Source organism: Crocodylus siamensis, chromosome 7, assembly GCF_052110815.1.
Source record: "Crocodylus siamensis isolate JL-2025a chromosome 7, ASM5211081v1, whole genome shotgun sequence".
NCBI classification, from domain to species: domain Eukaryota; kingdom Metazoa; phylum Chordata; order Crocodylia; family Crocodylidae; genus Crocodylus; species Crocodylus siamensis.
Window position 1 is genome coordinate 41274030 of NC_143401.1, and position 18137 is coordinate 41292166.

Below are 18137 nucleotides of genomic sequence, written 5' to 3' on the forward strand. Positions count from 1 at the left end.
TGTAGGCTGATAATTTTATCAGCTCCTGAGAGTGCTAATTGGAGCCAATTATAATTTGATTGAGCAGTCTTGGCACAAAATACATGGTAGAATTTGTTCTAGTTTTGGATGGGGGGGAGAGGAGGTTGCATGTACATGTTTAGAATGCTAATATTTTCATTGATATTCCTGTGCTAAAGAAATATCAAACAGTCAAAGGGAGAGGTTCAAGAGCAAAACAAAATTGTCTTGCTTTTGCCAGTTTACCTAAATATATATAGAACATTGTGTGTAATAACTTTAAATTTTTTGCTAAATTGATGATGTCACTTGCTGTTCGGCTAGAACTCTTAATACAGTCAAGGTGTGCAGTGTTCAACTCAAGTAAATAAGGGAGACAAGAAGCCCCTAAAAATTCTTGTCTGAATACTTTCAACCTTCTGTTTTTCCAAGATCTGGTATTCATGATAGCTGGTAGAAGTTAGCATTCTGGTGCTTCAGCTTGTTATATGAACTTATAACATCTTTTTATCAGTATCACTATTCTTTCCTTTGCTAGCTAAGATTCAATCTGCATAATTGCAGGAATATGCCTGGGAAAATCTGATTGCAGTATCTGGGCTTTAGGTTTCTCCCTTTCTGGAAAAAAGATAGTAGAAAAGAAACATGCATATACATTTTCTTAAAGCAGTATTTCTTTTAAAAAAATTCAGGATACACCATTGAAAGTGCACTATGTCAGAGCCCAAATTTTTTTAAAACTGTTTTTCAAAGCATTAAGTTGAGCAGTATCTTTGCCATACTGTGAATTGAAATCAGAAGTATTGTATTTCATGGTGTATAGGTTGATGCTGTATATAAATCAATTCCATTTTTTGTTGTTGTTAAAGTTAGGAATTTTGTAGATCTGATGTATAAGTTGACTTAACTGTTTGGATCAGACAGAATGGGTCGACTTGTAACAGTCTGTGCATGCCCCACTGTGGGCCAGGCACCTGCAAGGTGGACATATTCCACATGGCCACTTGCAGAGGATGGGGCTGGGCTTGGCTGGTGTGGCCCCATCCCCTATGAATGGTGCTGTCTGGGCTACGCCAGCCAAGCACTGAGCCTGGTGCTGCTCACAGGGTATGGGGCCTTGCCAGCCGAGTGCTGAGCCTGGCCCTGTTTGCTGTGAGCAGTGCCAGGCTTGATGCTCAGCTGGTGTGGCCCAGAGGATGGAGGCGTGCCAGCTGAGCACCAAGCCTGGCGCTGCTTACAGAGAACATGGATGGGTCTGGGTTTGGTGCTCAGCTCCCATGTCCCCATCCCCTGCAAGTGGCACTGCCTGGGCGGTGCCGGTTGAGCGTTGAGCCTGACCCCATCAACTGCGAGTGGTACTGCTGAGTGATGAGCTCAGAACTGGGCTTGGCACTCGGCAGGCACAGCCAGGCTCAGCGCTTGGCAGTGCCGCTCACAGCAGATAGGACCAGGCTTGGCACCCAGACAGCACGGCCCCATCTCCTGTGAGTGGCACTGGGCTCACTGCTTGGCTAGTGCAAACCAGGCACTATTTGCAGGGGGTAAGGATGCTCCAATGAAGTACCAAGCCTGTCCCTGTCTCCTTTGAGTGGCACCAGGCTCAGCACTCACAGGGGACAGTGTTGAGTGTGAATTTTAAGAATTAAAAATTGGGCTTCAAACTTTTTTGGTTACAGATTGGTTAAAAACTTTTGCAAAATGAACATTAACAAGCCGTTAATGACTAAGATGAAGACCCTGCCTCCAAAGAGCTGGCCTGCTTCCTTATATTCTACAGAAACAACATTTGGGAGTACCTAGCTCAGCAAAAGAGAACTATTGGGGAGCTTCTAGAAAAATGGTTCTTTGAAGGATTTGTTGATTTGTCTAATTTTGAAGATAAAGCTATTTCTACCACATTATCTGTTTTTACAGTCTTTCCTTCCCTCGAGCATTGTTTAGTAACCCAGGGTGCCTATGCATGTTTTCAGGGGGAGGGCATTTATTTAGAGTAGCTCTTGGGAGATCTTGGGAAATGTTCTAATTAAAATGTCCACAGCATCTTGTGTATTTCACCATCCCACGTTTCAAAATGGCTGAATACATGAGATACTGCAGCATGCTGGAGCATTCAGATTAGAACGCTCCATCAGACTCGATTAATTGTGCCTGCTTCAATGCGTTCTGATCGGAATGCGCCGGAGCATGTGTAAAAGTGCCCCAGTTTCTTTCAAATGTCTAAATTCCAAACTTCTGGTCAGTAAAGCAGTGTTCTAGAAATGTATTTGCTCGCTTGACAGTACAATGTAGTGATAGTAACCCGCATGCACTTTTTCATCTTTTCATTCTCCAATTAATATCACAATCTTCTCAAAACATCTCCATCTCCATCCTGTTTTGGCACTTTAGTTTCCTGTTCTTTTGTAGCAGAAAACCCTTTTTGTACACTTCCCATCTGGACATTTATATAACAGAAGCCCCTTCTTGCCTGCAACCGTCCCCGCCCCCCCACCCCCACTGCCATTTTGTGCATTTCTTTTTCCTTCTAAGTATTGGTAGAGACCTAGCACACTCATCACATGGGTGTGGCAAAGCTCAGAGCAAGCCAAAAAGATGAAGTGGCTTTCTGCAGAAGAAACCTAGAAACTGCATCTACATTTCAATTAAGCTCAGTGTCACTAAAGAAAACAGAAGAACTAAAACATCCACTTCAAAGACTGTAAATGTATCCTATTACTAACCTAACTCACTTACTGTAAACCCACTTAAAACCCATGTGGGACAGCGAGCTCTGGATTGGGCAGCCAAGATTATGCTGGGGGATTGCACAAGTCTGCCAGAATGGGATAAAAGGCAGTGGAGTGTGACCCTCAGTGGTGCCCTCTCATCCACCACCTGACCTACCAGGACAGAAGGACAAGTAGACAATCCCCTTCTGGAGAAGACATTGCCTTGAAGGAAGCTGACCATCAACAGCAGAATCCAGGGCCTCAGATAGATAGATATACTAATACCAGTGCTCTCACAGCAGCTACTGTACACTCTACTACATGTGTTTAAATGACATGGGGTTGAATGAGTGAGTGCATGTGTGTGCGCTAAGGTGACCAGTACCACTCATAACTCAAAGTTTGCTTTTATGATTTTATTGGTAACTTCACATGTCCAATAAATTAGAATTTATTATGATCCCATGAGTTGGTCCTTTATAGCCAACACTTTCATTCTGCTTTTTGTCCCTATACACTGTGTAGCAAAACTCCCAGTTTTTTTATTTATTTAAAAATACATTCCCTCCCCTTCCCCAACCATTTCTGACTTTTCTCTCCGCCCTCTCTATCCTTTATAAGTGATTACAAGTAGTACTAGGTAAGCTAAGTCCTTGTATGCTATTATTGTAATAGGTCCCTTTTTTATATATTGTAAATAGTGTTCTGTTATGTTTGTATTGATTTTTACTGTTTTATATTGTAATCCTATCATTTGTGCATTGATTTTTATTGTTTCATATTAATATTATATGGTTTAAGCCTGTGTCTGTAGTGATGCCAAGTATCCATTCCCATCTTGTTCTCGTCTTGTCCCCATGCCCTGTTGTGTAAGTATGTTGCAATTCTGTAACCTTTCCTATGTAAATTGGTTTTCCTTGAATGCCTGAAACAAGAGTGAATGGATGAGTGAAACACAATGATACTACTAAATCACCCCACCATCAAAAGCAATACCTGGATCAACAGCCCAGCCATTGGAACCACCTCAGCATTCAAGAAACAAGAGATGAGGCAACCCATCATTGTGCCAAGGCTGCACATGCTCAGTATGAACATCTGGAACCCTCTGGAACAGGGTTGACCTTCCCTGGACATGCCCTACCCATAGGAGATCATAGGTAGTCTGCCCCATAAAAAGGGGTAGTGAAGACTGACTGACTCCTGGGATCAACATCTTCACCTGGACCAGACCTGCTCCACATTACACTGTCTATCAACCCAGAGGTCCTGCCAGTGACCACCCCCCCCGACAGCACCTGGTGGAGAAACACCCCCAAGGGCCATGAAGGACCTCCTCCCAGCCTGGATAGGTAGCTATCACTCCCATCCTCTTTTCAACCAAGGACTTGGATTCTTTCTTTTCCCTACCTGGACTCCAGCCCTTCCACTGAGTCTCTTTCTCCTGCTACAAGAACCAAGCTGTACAGTACAGTGTTCATTTAATAAACCTGTTATTTGGAACCTTGAGTTGGGTTGTGCTTTACTACGGTTCCAGCCCTGCTCCAATCTCTGCTTCTTGCCCCTCTAACTTCTGTCTCATTTTTTCCTCTCCTGCTCCTGGCTCACCACCACCTCCAACACCTGTCCCATGCTCCTGTGGCTCCAGCCATCCTGAGCTCCTCTCTGCCTGCAAACCCCTGTTTCTTTGCCATTGTCTCATTCCCACTGCCTTTTCCCCCTGATCTCTGCCACTGTTATTGCCTTGTTCCCACTGCCTTTTCCACTGATATCCCAGCTTTCTGCCCCTGTCTCTTGGCTGTTTCCTCCTTGCCACTGAACTTTTTCCCTTGCTTCCATCTCAGCACCAGGTGACCCCAGGGCCACTTGACCTTAAGTCACCCCAAGCCTCAGTTCCTCAGCCAGCTTTTCTCAAGTCTATTACTTCTAATCCCGGTTCCGGCAACTTTCACTCCTTACATTTTCTAGCTTACCTTAACCTTCCCCCAAGTAGCCCAAACACACATACACATACCGTACCATCCAAGTTACGAACTCACCTGTGTGCATGTGTAGGTCGGTGGTTTTGTTGTATGGAAATAAATTTAACCAGGCTCTTAACTTGACTAAGAAAAGAGACAGAGACCAGAGGTGCTGATACTGCATATTTCAGAAAAATGTTCTAAGATAAGAAAATCCTGCATGCCTTGTTTTTGTCTTGATATATTACCCTGTGTGTGGATGTTAGTTTTTTTCTCTCTGAGAACCAGAAACTGATAACCGTTCCTATAAGCACAGTGTTTCCCTTTTCTTTAAGTAAATTGCCTGTGTGTGTCAGGCCAGTGATTTACTCCTATTTGTTTCTCCAAGGTCATATTTTTTTCTCTCTCTGTCTTAAGTATAAATATGCCTGTAAACTTATAGAGTTTGAGAATTCCTTTGAAACAGACAAGTGGGTGATTCCCCTTGCTGTATGGAATTCTCCCTGTGATCACAGTATAGCCCTAAATAAAGGAAGGCTGGCTCTGTCAGTTCTGATTCAACCACAACGAAAAGTTTGATTTCTTCCACAGTTATGAACTGGTGAATGGGTGTGTGTATGTCATTGTGTGTGTGTTATATGAATTAGTGATCCGTGTATGTGTACTGAGTGTGTAGGTATTGATTTTTGTCTAACTTTTGCTGTGTATAGTGTATAGGTGCTTGAATTGGTGATAGATGTGCATGTGCCTAGGCTGGTAATTTGGGATATGTACGTGCCTGAGTTGGTAGTGTGTGTGTGCACGCTTGGTGGGTGTGTATGCACCAAGGGGGTGTGTGTGTGCCTAATTGATTTGTGTGTGTGTGTGCAATTGTACACCATGCCCTCCTGTCTAACAGTGCAATACTGAGATCCTGAGCATTGGCCTGACCCCACAGGGCAACAACTGCCTCCTATGAGATGTTGTGCACCCAGTACCATAATGTTGTATTTTTTTGAAGGAATTTGTTTTGGGGTCAATGTTTCTTGATATTAATTGCTTGGATGTGGGAATGGAATATATTTATCATACTTGTAGATGGGACACAATTGGAACAGGTTGCCAGTTTATTGTAGAATATCATAAATTCAAAGGATTAATTAGAGACATGAACTTAGATCAGGGCTGTCCCACTTCTAAGAGGACAGGAGCGGCATGCCCCCTGGGTCATGTGCTATGTGCGCTGCTTCACATGTGGCAGATGCCCCTCAGCAATGTGGTGGCCCCGTGCACTGCAATCCATGCCATTCCACCCTAACCATGCTGCATGGCAAGGGTCCCACTGTCACAGGCCAACTGGGCACTGTGAGTGTATCAATTTGGTTGCAGGCTGACTGGGTGCTGCAAATGTATCAGCCACTGGGCTGTTTGTTCGGGATAGGGGAGGTGGAGTTGGGAGTGAAGTAAAGACAAGTTTCACTTATAACAGTAAAAATAAATTTTACTTATAGCAGCAAAAATATGTTTTAGCAGCAAAATATAGTTTACACATATAACAGTTAACAGAAAGGTTAATTTAATAAACAGATAATACAACAATAAGAGTTAAGAGTTGGCAGTGATAGTAACAACAGACAAACAAATTGACAAAGAGTTCCCACTTGATTGGCAACTTATCGATAGTCCTTCAGCGCCAGGTACATGCCAAGTTGATTCAGTGAAGTCAGGCGTCCCCAATCTACATTGTCGGAGGGAGCACCGGGGAAGGTCCCTTAGTCAGAATCTGGTCCTTGCTCACACTGAGAGTCTGGAGTTCAGGCTTGGAACAGCAATGACTGTTCTGTTCTGTCCTTCCTGCTGGTCACCTGATGTACGTGTTCGTTTATATCTTGCCCTAAGCTAATCTGTTGGCTTCAGAGCCACTAACAATCTTACTCTACAGTTGTTACCCTATGGGATTAAAAGGTGTGAGAAATTATAATAATAGGTTACTGCTTAAACTTGGGTTTATCCAGTAAGCAAATCACATCACATTGCTTTGGGGTCTGAGATTAGCATTTATTCCGCCTAAATTCAGCCCACTTGGTTACTTCCTTTTTTGGAATTTTTTTGGAGTGTGTTAATTATACCTTGTGGTCAGGTTTGTCATTTTGACTGAACTTCAAGCAAGAACCACTAGGTTAGCTAAAGTTTGCAGTTCTGTTTTCTGGTTCTGCTTCTTGGGGCCCAATCTAGCTTTATGATCGGTACAGACAGTTAATTTTAAAATCAAGGTTATACTTGTGACAGACAGGGTACATTTTGCAGGTTACAATCTTGCAAGCTTTGCCTTAGCTAATATTAACTGTCATGCCAATTGTCAGATGATTCCAAGAAGCAGACATTATTTGTTATAATTTGCTCATTAACCCCTTTGGTTCTGCCCGTCACATCCCCCCTATCCTACACAGTGCCAGCATCTCTGCCCCCTGTATGGTGTGCCATGTGCCCCCCTGCAACACTCCATGGTGAATTTCCCTCCCTCCCTCCCTTCTACTATATCATGCTAGGATTCCTGGGTTCCCCTGCTGCTACCTGCAGATTCCCTAGGACCTATGGACAATGTTATCCAGCCCTACACCCAGGGTGAGGAGAGACTGTGCAAGCAGGCGGAGAGTGCAGGAGCCTGGAGATGATGGCAGTAGCACTGAAATGGTGGGAGTAGTAGTACCCAGACCATTTCAGGGGGCCACAAGTTAACCCCTTGTGAGCTGCATGTGGCTTCTGGCTTGCTAGTTGGGCAGCCCTGGGCTTAAACAACAAAATGAAATTCAACAAAGGCAGATGTAAGGTAATACACTGAGGAAAGAAAAAAACAAATGATCTAATACAGAACAGCAATAACTAGCTCACTATAGCACTAAGAAGGATCCTGGGGATATAAAAGATCATATGTTCAACATGAATCAGTAATAATGTAATAACATTGTAAGAAAAAGAAATGCAGTTTTGGGTTGAATGGTATGCAAGATGTGAGAACTGACAGTACCATTCTACTCAGCATAGACCTCAGGTGGACTACTGTGCCCAGTTTGGGACACGAAATTTTATAGAGGTTGTAAAAAAATCTGGACAAGATCCAGAGGCAAATGTTAACAATTATAAAGGGGCTGGGCCATAAGCTGTACAAGGTTGAAAGAACTAGGTATGTTACTTGGAGGAAAAAAGGGGGAAATGACAACAGTTTTCAAATATCCTATATAAGGAAGAAAAAGTACAATTGTTCCTCCTTATTATAGAGGGTAAAACTAGAGACAATGGGTTTAAGCTACAGCAAGGCAGCTTTCAGTTAAATCTCAGGGGGAAAAAAATCCTAGATGTAATTATGGTAGGGAGAAGGGAAGTTCTGGAATCTTGTTCTTTGTAGGCTTTCAAGAAGCTAGATAAATCATCCTAGACAGATGTCTAGGAACAACAAGTGTTGCATCTGTGGCTGGACTAGATAACCCTTGAGCCCCTTCTAATCCTATGATTCTACAGGAAAATTAATTACTCTGCACTTAAAACCACACACCTCTCATGGACTTTCCTTGATTTAGTATCTGAGACAGAAGACGGGTGTTTGGTTTTTTTCTTTCTGCAACCCATTTATATCAGAACACCGACTGGCAACAGTGGCTCATCTGGTAGAAGGATAGCTGCTGTAAGACTTGGAGTCTTTTCAGGATGCTCTCAGGATGGATCCAAGGCATGGAATGTATTTTACAATGGCCATTCTAGTAAATAAGAAATAGAACCAATCAGTTCTCTCTGCCTAAATAAAACTGCCAGCATAAAAATCTGCTCACCATCAATAGTGTATTTATTGAGAAGTTCAGACACATACTGCAGAGATTAAAATTTACTGGGCATATGGGACAATGTTTCCCAGATCTCTGCTCTCTTTTGCACAATTGCCCTGTAAAACTGTTTTAAAGAAATAAAATATGAGTGATTTATAGTGTTCTGCTGAGTCTGGGTTTAGTATTGACATTGCTTGGCAGATAAGAATATTAAAATGTCATTTTTCTACTGAAAGTAGATATTAAAATGTTTTATCTGCTTAAAGTTTAAAATTGGAACAAAAATTAAACTTCTAGCCAGTTAAACAGAACCTTGAAGAAGAACTATGTAATTAATTATTTTAATCTTTTCATAAGCAGCTGGTTTCCTCCTGGGTATCTATTTGTATAGTACTGTAATACACTGTACAGTAAACCATTCCTCCTATGTGATGCCTAGGATTTGTTTTCTGCATTAGATGCCACCCCGCAACCCAAAAAGGTTTTCAGGAGAGGTGAAGCAATATTGTGTGGCCTTTCTCTACACTTGCCTTAGGACTGACCCTGAATGTTCTAGCTAATGAGAAGTAGTTACTTGGCACCTGAACTGTGAAAGCCTGAAGAGTTAAGGGTAGACCCTAAACACAGGAAAGAAATGGACTCATTTACCAAACTACAGTTCTCACTGGCCTGATTAATTTAAGAAACTGTACTATTTGGAACACTGACAAATGTATTCATCTCCCAAGGAGATATTTTAAAGCAAAACACCATACAACTTGGTTTTAGCTGGGAAAGGTCTCTACCTTTTATCTGTGATCAATGAATACAGATCATTCCCCCCTGCCAATGTCTCTAGCTCCCATCTGCACAGTAATTTGTTCTGAGTACAAACTCCACTGACATTTATAAGGCATTCAGAACAGGATTTCTTTCTCTTTTTTTCTTTTCTTTTTGGCTTTATGCCCTTTTGCAGTGGTAATATGAGCAGGGGAAGCAGAATTCATGCACTAGAGAGCAAAAGCATTTCAATGAATCTATGAAAGTTTTATCAGGGAAATAGTTAGCATCTGGTTTTCTTTGCTATATTAATTCTATCTGAAAAGAGCCGACTTACCTGAATTTGGGATGAGTAATGGCATAATGATGGGATTGTGAATGGCAGAAGCTTTGGCAATCACAGCTGGTATGGAGTTCATGTAGGGTGTCAGGACACGGGAATATATAGAGTAATGCAAATTAATTTTTTAGTAGCTTATTTTGCACTGTTGGGCACAATTTGGTACATGTCCAAGGACTGTACTACATGGCTCCCACCCAAGAGGGGAATGTACAGTAAGATTGGGGGGAGGTAGGGTTAACCTACCAGTGGGAAATGTTCCATTCTGTCCTTGTAAGGGTTGACTTTATCTCTCTCAGTCTCATTTTATCTCTCTGAACACAAGTTCAGCCCAGACTTACAGCTCTAAAATCATGGATCCCACTTCCATCAACCAAGCTATCACCAGGTTTTTTTTATTGACTAGGAACTCCCTTTTCTGAATAGGCAGGAGGAATTCTAAATTGCCCCTCAGGGCACAGATAGAAGTGACAGTTTTTGCCTGATCTGGCCATAGAAACTGGTTTATTGCCATGACTAAACACAAGCACAGTTACAGACCACTTAAATGGTAGATTGGGCAAAAGTGTGAATCCTTATTGCATGAGGTGTTGGATGAAAATATTTCAAAACTTGTGTCTATGCTGTCTCCCAGCCTTGAGCTGTTTTCAGAATGGGAAGGGGGGAAAGGGAGCAGAGGAATTTGTCTGAGTTTTTTTCAGCCCCCACTGGAGGATGGGGGAAGGCTCCTGATGAGGTGGCAGGGCTCCAATACACCCACCCTACCCTCCAGTGCTGCCTGGGAACCACTAGAATGAGATCCCTCTTCTCCCTTTCACTCCTCCCATTCTGAAAAAGGGACAGGTTGGAAGGCAGGGGGGCCTGTTGCTAGGGGAAACCAGCTGCAGGCTAGCAGCTAGATTTCCCTTCCCCGTGAACCCAACAATGAACTGCTGTTTGGTCTGGGGTAACACTGTAATTCAGAATACTTCCAGAAAAATGTTCTCGGTTACAGTGGGGAGCTGCACTTCTGTTTGAACCCTTAGGCTTTCTAGTAAGAACCTCTTTTCCTAAAGATAACATCCTTTCCTCAGACATAGTTCCCCTTGCTGAAAGAGATATTATCAGCTATTATCCATAACAGCTACTATCAGCCCCAGTGCAATGCTTCCAATTTTATCTGGCTCTCATTAACCTATTTCTTGCTCTCAGGTGCTTAGGTCTATAACCCTTCTTCCCAACTCCCTCACGCACTGACTTTCTTTGCTGTTATGGCAGCACAAAATGCCCCTTCTCTTCCATGGAAAGTTTCCTATGATATTATGTAGTGGCCTAACATGATACTGCACCAAGCAGAAATAAGATAAGGTGAGAGCTCATCATCCCTTTTAGTGGAACTTTCTGTTACATTTATCAAACACAGTTTATGGTCTCTGACCAAATGGGAACAGGCCCCTTGAAGATATCAGTGGAGTTTCTTCATGGATTGCTTCATGGATGACCACAAACATTCCTTCTCAAAACTAACCTAAGACTTCTCTGTTAGCAGTTTTCAGTTCACAGTATCCAGCTCACCAGTTCACCCTTATCCTCCTTTTGAGACATAGCTCCCAACTCTACCGTGATATCATTAGTCTGCAGCAGGGCTATCCAACTTGCAGCCCATGAACAATGTGCAGCCCACAAGATGAATTCATGGCTCCCAGGCTCCTGATTCAGGTACTGCTCCCTCAATCCTCTCGTTGCTGCTGCTGGGGTCTCTGTGGTCCCCATCTTCCCCCTTCTCCGCAATTCAACTTTTGCTGCCTGCTTCTACCCCTGGGAACAGGGTGGGGTAGCCTGTATGGCCCAGGAAGGCTGTGTTTTGGGATGAATAGGGCACCCATGTAGAGCTTCACAGTGCAGTGGGGAGGCACGTATAGTGCATTAAGGAAGGAGTCCAGGCCACAGGGGATGTGTAGCCCATGCAGCTGGTGCCTCTGGCTGCTCAGAAGTTAAACAGCCTTGGTCTGGAGAATAAATTCCCTGGAAATATTTGGAGAACATTGTTATGGGTGATGCAAAATGTTCTGGTTGGGCTGAAAAGTTGTCTCACATTTTAAGCTCCTAGAAACCTATTTACTGGGGGAGGGCAGGAGGAGGTTGTCAATGTTTTGGTGAAAAGTGTATTTAATGAGCCAAATGATGACATAAGTCTTCCATTTATGGTGGCTGTAGGGCAACATCATCACTGAGCATGTATTGTGTCAACTTAATCTTCCCCAGCCAAAGAGATATTAGTAGTTACTCTTCCCTGTTGCACATTTTGTTGGTCTTTGAGGCTCTCTGGCCTCCCAGATTCCAACACTTTCCCCACATGGCATAGATTAGGAGACAATGTATCTAGTTAAACAGTGGTATGTTCTGAACTTCAGGACTTAGTCTGTTTATCTTTTTAAAGGCACAGTAGGTTCCATAAGAAGCAAAAAGGCACAGCTCAAAATTAGAAAAAAAAACACATAGGAAAAGACAAAGTCACTTTTCTTTCCAGATTTCTTCATAAGCAGGATTTGTAAATATTCACGTCAACTTCTAGAGGCTTATAAATTAGGCCTTGCCCTATTTTTGAGAGCTTATCATTAAAGGTATAGCGTAAGAGTGAAGTCTAGCAAGAACTTGTGGTTCCTAAGGACAATTTTGAATCGCACAGATCTGTCCAGCCTCTGGCCCCATGCTACTTGATTTTACCACTTAGTTTTTCAAGACATCTCCTTGACTTTCATAGAGGCATCTTCTATCTTCCCTTGTCTACCTTGATTTTCTACCCTAAATATCCAGTCCACTTTGGTCTCTGGGGGCATGTCTACATGAGATGTTTACACAAGTTGCTTAATTAGCCCCATAGTAAATGTCTCAGTGGTTTTAGAATGGAGTAAACTAATTAACTCCTCCATAGATTAGCATTTGTAAACAAAAGTACTGTCCTATGGCAGAATTTTTTACTCTGCAGCACCACATATGTAGATGCTGGCAGGGCTGGCTGGGGCATGAGGGTGCCTAGCAGCAAGCCCCATGCTCCAGCCAGCTCTTCCACAGCATGTTGAGCTGGGTCAGAGGAGCCCCAGGCTGGCAGGTTGACCCCCTGGGCTCATTCCTTTAACTCATATGAATGTACTGTGGTCATATGAATGTGCTGTGCATGAATATACATGATGCCTGGGAGCAATAAGGTCTGGTGCAATATGCGCCAGAGTTTATTGCTGCACATTAATTGCATGTGTAGACATGCCCTGTGTGAAGGAAGACAAGGTTGCACCAGCCTAATGTTACTAAAATCATCATGGAACATTAAATGATTAAGAGGAAAATCTGCTTCCTTTGCGGAGAGGATTTAAATTCTTATCTGATTGACCCTCTTGTTAGAGAAAATGAACACCTTCTGTCAGCCAGCTTGTTCCTTTCTAAGGGAAAGGTTTTAGAGCGCTTCCAGTTGGTTGCTTTCTTAAAGCTTGTAATAACCTCTTCCTTATTTTTCAGATATATAGAAGCATTTCAGTAGAGTTTTTCACTTAAGGATTTTAGTTTGCTTTACAAATAAAAACAATCTAAGCCTTCCTGGATGTAGATAACTTTGTCATATCTATTTTAGAAATGGGCAAGGTGAGACAAAAGTAAGGTTAAATGACTTACTGATTATCACATATTAAATCAAAAACAGCAGCAAGATAGAACCTAAGACCCCTAATGCTTGATCTCATACTCATAACTAGGTTGAATACCCAAGAGAGGGTATTTACTTATTATGCCTTTAGTCTGAAACATAGATATCAAATGCTGATAGATTAATAGGTGGAAGAAGTGCAATATGGTTTACATTTAAAATTCCAGTACTCATTGTTACCTTTATGTGCATCACTAAAAGACTTGAATCAAGAAACTTAAACACAGAGAGCCTGATTTTGATTTCACTTCTACTGTTGTAAATCAGAAGTAATTCCATCTAAACCAATGGATTTACATTAGTATGAAACTGAGCGTGAGAGAAGAACTGGCACCACAGTATATCTTTTTAGCCCCAAGTAACCATATGGATATGTTCAAATACGCTTGCATAGGGAATCTGAATCTTAAAATTCATTAGCATGATTTCATGTATTGCCAATAATTAGGTTTCTTGTTTTAAAAAATCAAATTGTGAGAAAAAATGCAGTTAGCATATCTGGATTTGTCACATTCCCCGCCCCCCAATGTGTGAACATTTGTCATTAACTTCAAGCATGAGAGATGACAGCTACTTTGACTTTCACCATTTGCTTCTCTTACAGTTTCACACCTTCTGGTTTCACTGAATTTTTTCTTGCTGACATATTTAGAATTACCCAGCAAAAGCCACCAGAGCTACAACAGAATATGGTGACCAGGAAATGACGTAAAGCAAGATGACAATCAAGGCAACTTTGGCCATCTACCATTCATTCTTCATCCTCTGATATTGCCTCTGGGATTCTTTCTTATCACCATCAGAGCCAATGGTCTAAAACATCCTGGGGGGAAAAAAGCATTATTACAACAGGCACAACAACAAAAACTCTTGGGAGAGGAGGATTAAATAAATGCCTTCACAAAATGAGACAGACAGCTGGCCCCTAACCAGGAAATGCTAAAATGACCCCCAGACCATATACCATCCTGTACAACTGCTCTGAAATTGAGGCTCTGTCCTGCTCATGCTAATCAATGGCAAGATTCCCTTTGACTTCAGCATGAGCAAGACGGAGTCCAGTGTTAACGATATCTTTCCAGAATAAGGCTCTTGATTATTCAGATACCTTTATTAATCTATACATTGTCCGTTAGGGTAAATCAGAGATGCGGGGTGGAAACATGTCTGGAAAATTTTCCAGTGCCTTATTTTTCTGTGTGCAATTTTCCATTTCTAAATATTCATTGTTTCATAAAATTCATTAGTAACAATGAATGGATGCCAATACAATATTAGGTAAGCTTGGCAGTTTCAAAGTTGTAATTGTTTTCCAGGTGATTATCCCTAGGAAGTGTGTGAGAGAGTACATATATGTTTTATTGATTTTTAAACAGGAGGGTAAATACACTCACATAATAATTCAAACCAAAAATCAAGTTATGAGTTTCACCTAATTGGCTGTGCAGGTCAAATAAAAACCAAAGCTAAAATTCTTATTTCATCTCAGACTGGAAGCAAAAGCAAAAGCAAAACTAAAACTGTGATTAATTTTTGTTTCACTTTCAGTTCAGCAAATGCACAGAGCAGTGTCTCATTTCTGTCCTTGAGTTGGGAAAGCTGGAAGTATTTGCATAAAATCTGTTAGTTTTTTAGTACTTTTGGTTTGAAGTAGTCATCATAATGCCTAATCAGAAAAAAACTAGTGTGGGGCATCATTATAGTGAAGTGCAAGCCACTGAAAGAAGGAAGAAAGTTGGTAGATGTAAATATTGTGCCCAGGAGTATGCTAACAACACAATGAGAATGAAGAAACATTTATAGCATGTAGAAACTGTCCTGAAAGAATACAAGCCATATACAGAAAGCTATTACAACCAAGCGGTGGAACAAAATCATCTGAATAAAGTCTACTTCAGGAACCCTGTGCAAGTAAACAAATGAATATGTTAAACAACACACAGTATAGACTAGCATCTATATTGTTTTAAAACATAATAATTTTAAAAGTTGTTAATACAACTGGTCTATTATTTATTTATTTAAAATATTTGTATCCTGCTTTTCTGCTTGCACTAAGCACCCAAAGTGGCTTGGGCTTAACAATATATACTTTTTAATTACACAGTAGATAAATAGTTAACTATTTCAGCCCAGCAGAGTGAGCCGTGTCCTCTGGCCGATGGCAGAGGCCAGACTATACTTCCTTTTGGCTTTGCTGTGCCAGAGCAACTGAGCAGCAGAGTATTTTTTCTGGCAGGGAGGCAGGAAACAAGCTGCCTGCTGCTTCTTCTTCTGATGGATAAGGCCAGACTAGAATAGGCTAAAATAAAAACCTTTCTCCCCTTTTGTTGCAAGAACTTGGTAGCTCAAGTGAAATAGCAGATTGGAAAAAATGGAAAATGAAAATGTTGAGCTGCCAGGTTTGGGGGAAGAAGAAGCAGGGTCCTCACTCAAGATCATTGGCACCAGATATGTGATCCACCATGAGTAGCTGTTCAAGACAGTCAAGCTTTTTATTAAGCTTTGTGGAGAAAATGTCAAAAGAAGATCATGAAAAAGCAGATGAGACATTAGCTTGAGCTATATTTGCAAGTGGTACACCTCTTTCCATAACTGAAAATCAATACTGGAAGGAACATTACGAACTATCTGCCCATCATATAAGTTACCATCACATTATTGCTTATCACATTCTCTCTTAGATAGAGAGTATGGTAGAGTTCAAACAATAGTTATTCAAAGGATTGGTTAAGCAGAATCACTGACTCCGATGTCAGATGAATGGACTGATATACAAGGAAATTCTTTATTGAACATCATGTTAGCAACACCTGAACCAATATTCTTGAAAGCAATCACTACCACATCGTCTTGTCATACAGGTGAATACATAGCCAAATTACTGAGTGAAGAGATTGAAAGTGCAGGTCCCCCCAGGGTACAAGCCCTTGTAACTGATAATTCAAGTAGATGCAAGCTGCATGGCAAATATTAAAGGCAAAGTATCTCCATTTAATAATATTTGGCTGTCTTGCTCATGGGTTGAATCTTCCGGCAAAGTACAAAGTAAGTGTGAATACAATGAAGGCAATATTGGTAAACTGCAAAGTGATTGTGAAGGTATTCAACAATCATTATGTCGCTAATCAGACTTTGAAGAAATTACAGAAAGAGAAGCAGGGGAAGGAAAGTGCACTTTTATTGCCAGGAGAAACTAGATGGGGCTCAGTTACAAAGTGTTTACACAGTTTGCTATGCACAAAGAACTGTTTGCAGAGTGCTTCAATAGATGACAGTATCCCAGATAATTTCCATGACCTTTCAGAAGCAAATTCTCAACGACAATGTGTTCTGGGTTCGAGTTCAAGGAGCATTCAATTTGCTACTACCAGTTACAATGGCTATTAAGAAACTTGAAGGAGATGCACCAAGCCTTTCAAATATTTCAGAGATATTCAGACAACTGAATGAAAAATCTAACTGAGCTTTTCCTGCCGTCACCTCTGTCCCAAAAAGAAGTAAAACAAATGTTTACTAAGAGATCTGAATTTTGCTGTTATCCAGTTCATCTGGCAGCAAATCTTGTGGCTCCTCAACACAGAGGAGAACATTTATCAAAAGATGAATTATCTATTGCTTTTGATACAATTATGGAAGTAGTTAAGAATGTCCCCAACATAGACGAAATAGCTGTGATGACAGACATTGCTGAGTACTGCACCAAAAAAAACTTTGAAGCAGACATCTTTGGGCGGGCAGCAAAGAATATGTCTCCTCTCACATGGTGGAAGGAATACTGTAACACCTGACTGTTGTCCAGGATTGCTCTAAGAATCCTGAGCATTCCACCAACAGCAGCTTCTTGTGAACAGAGCTGGAAGGCTTTCAGCTTAATCAAGACAAAAAAGAATAGACTAACAAATGAACACACCGCTAAGCTTGTTTCTATTTCTCAAGATCTCTTGCTTCTGGAGAACCAGTCAGAAGCAAAATTAGTGAAGAAGATGCAGTGTGATGATAAGTTGCCCTTGCCCATAGTCTCATTGGTAAAACCCATCTTTTAGTGAAAGAGAATGTGATTCAAGTAGTTGTGAATCAGATTTGCCTCAATCTGATTCTGAAATGGAACTAATAAATAGTGCAACTGAATCTACATATAGTGACAGTGAAACTGGAGGTACCAGTGGAAGGAAGTTAAACTCTGTTGAAGTAGATGAATGGACAACCACGGTATATCATGCACAGTAGAGCTGTGTGAAGCTTCTGTCACAAATTCGATTCAGAGGAGATTTGGCCTGATTTGGTGGCCAAATCTCTTGAATCCAAATTGAATCAGGAGACCCATTAAAAGGTCCAAATTGAATCCGAAGCCTCCAGATCAATTCAGAGAGATTCAGAGATTCAGATCAGCCAGGGAGAGGCAATCAGAGCTGGGTGGCTGCAGGTTCTCCCACGGCTCCCTTGGTTCTGCCTGCCTCTCCCCAGGTTGGGGGAGCTGCAGAAGAAACCCCCACAGCTGCTCTGCCTAGCCCCAGCCTCCTGGTCCTTATAAAAAAGAAAAAGAAAAAAAAAAGCTCCGCATTCACCAGCTGCTGCAGCAATGATTGGGGCCTCTGAGGGCTCATGGAAGAGCACCCCCACCACACAGTGCACAGCAGTGGCGGGCAGCAGGGATCGAACCCTACTTGGTACCAGCACAACAGCTGTCACCTCACGCAGGTACAGCGTGGCTCAGCCGGGCATTGCACACTGTCTGGGAGCTGGGGTGGCTCCACCAGTCAGCCCAGCACTGCTTAGCCCCAGTAGCCCCAGCTCTCACACAGTGCAAGGCACCCTGCTGAGCCATGCTGCACCTGCACCATGGGGCAGCTGCTGCACTGCTGCCAGGTTGGGGGGGCAATCCCCACT

General features: G+C 42.0%; 1 protein-coding gene across 1 annotated transcript in view; it reads right to left on the reverse strand.

The window, feature by feature from the left end:
• Positions 1-8222: 8222 nt before the first annotated feature.
• The window catches only part of OPN4 (opsin 4), a 35471-nt gene continuing 25556 nt past the window's right edge, over positions 8223-18137 (reverse strand). The window contains 4 exon segments of the mRNA XM_090058706.1: positions 8223-8403; positions 9566-9593; positions 9596-9672; positions 13906-14070. Coding sequence (XP_089914832.1) covers positions 8223-8403; positions 9566-9593; positions 9596-9672; positions 13906-14070 — 451 coding nt within the window.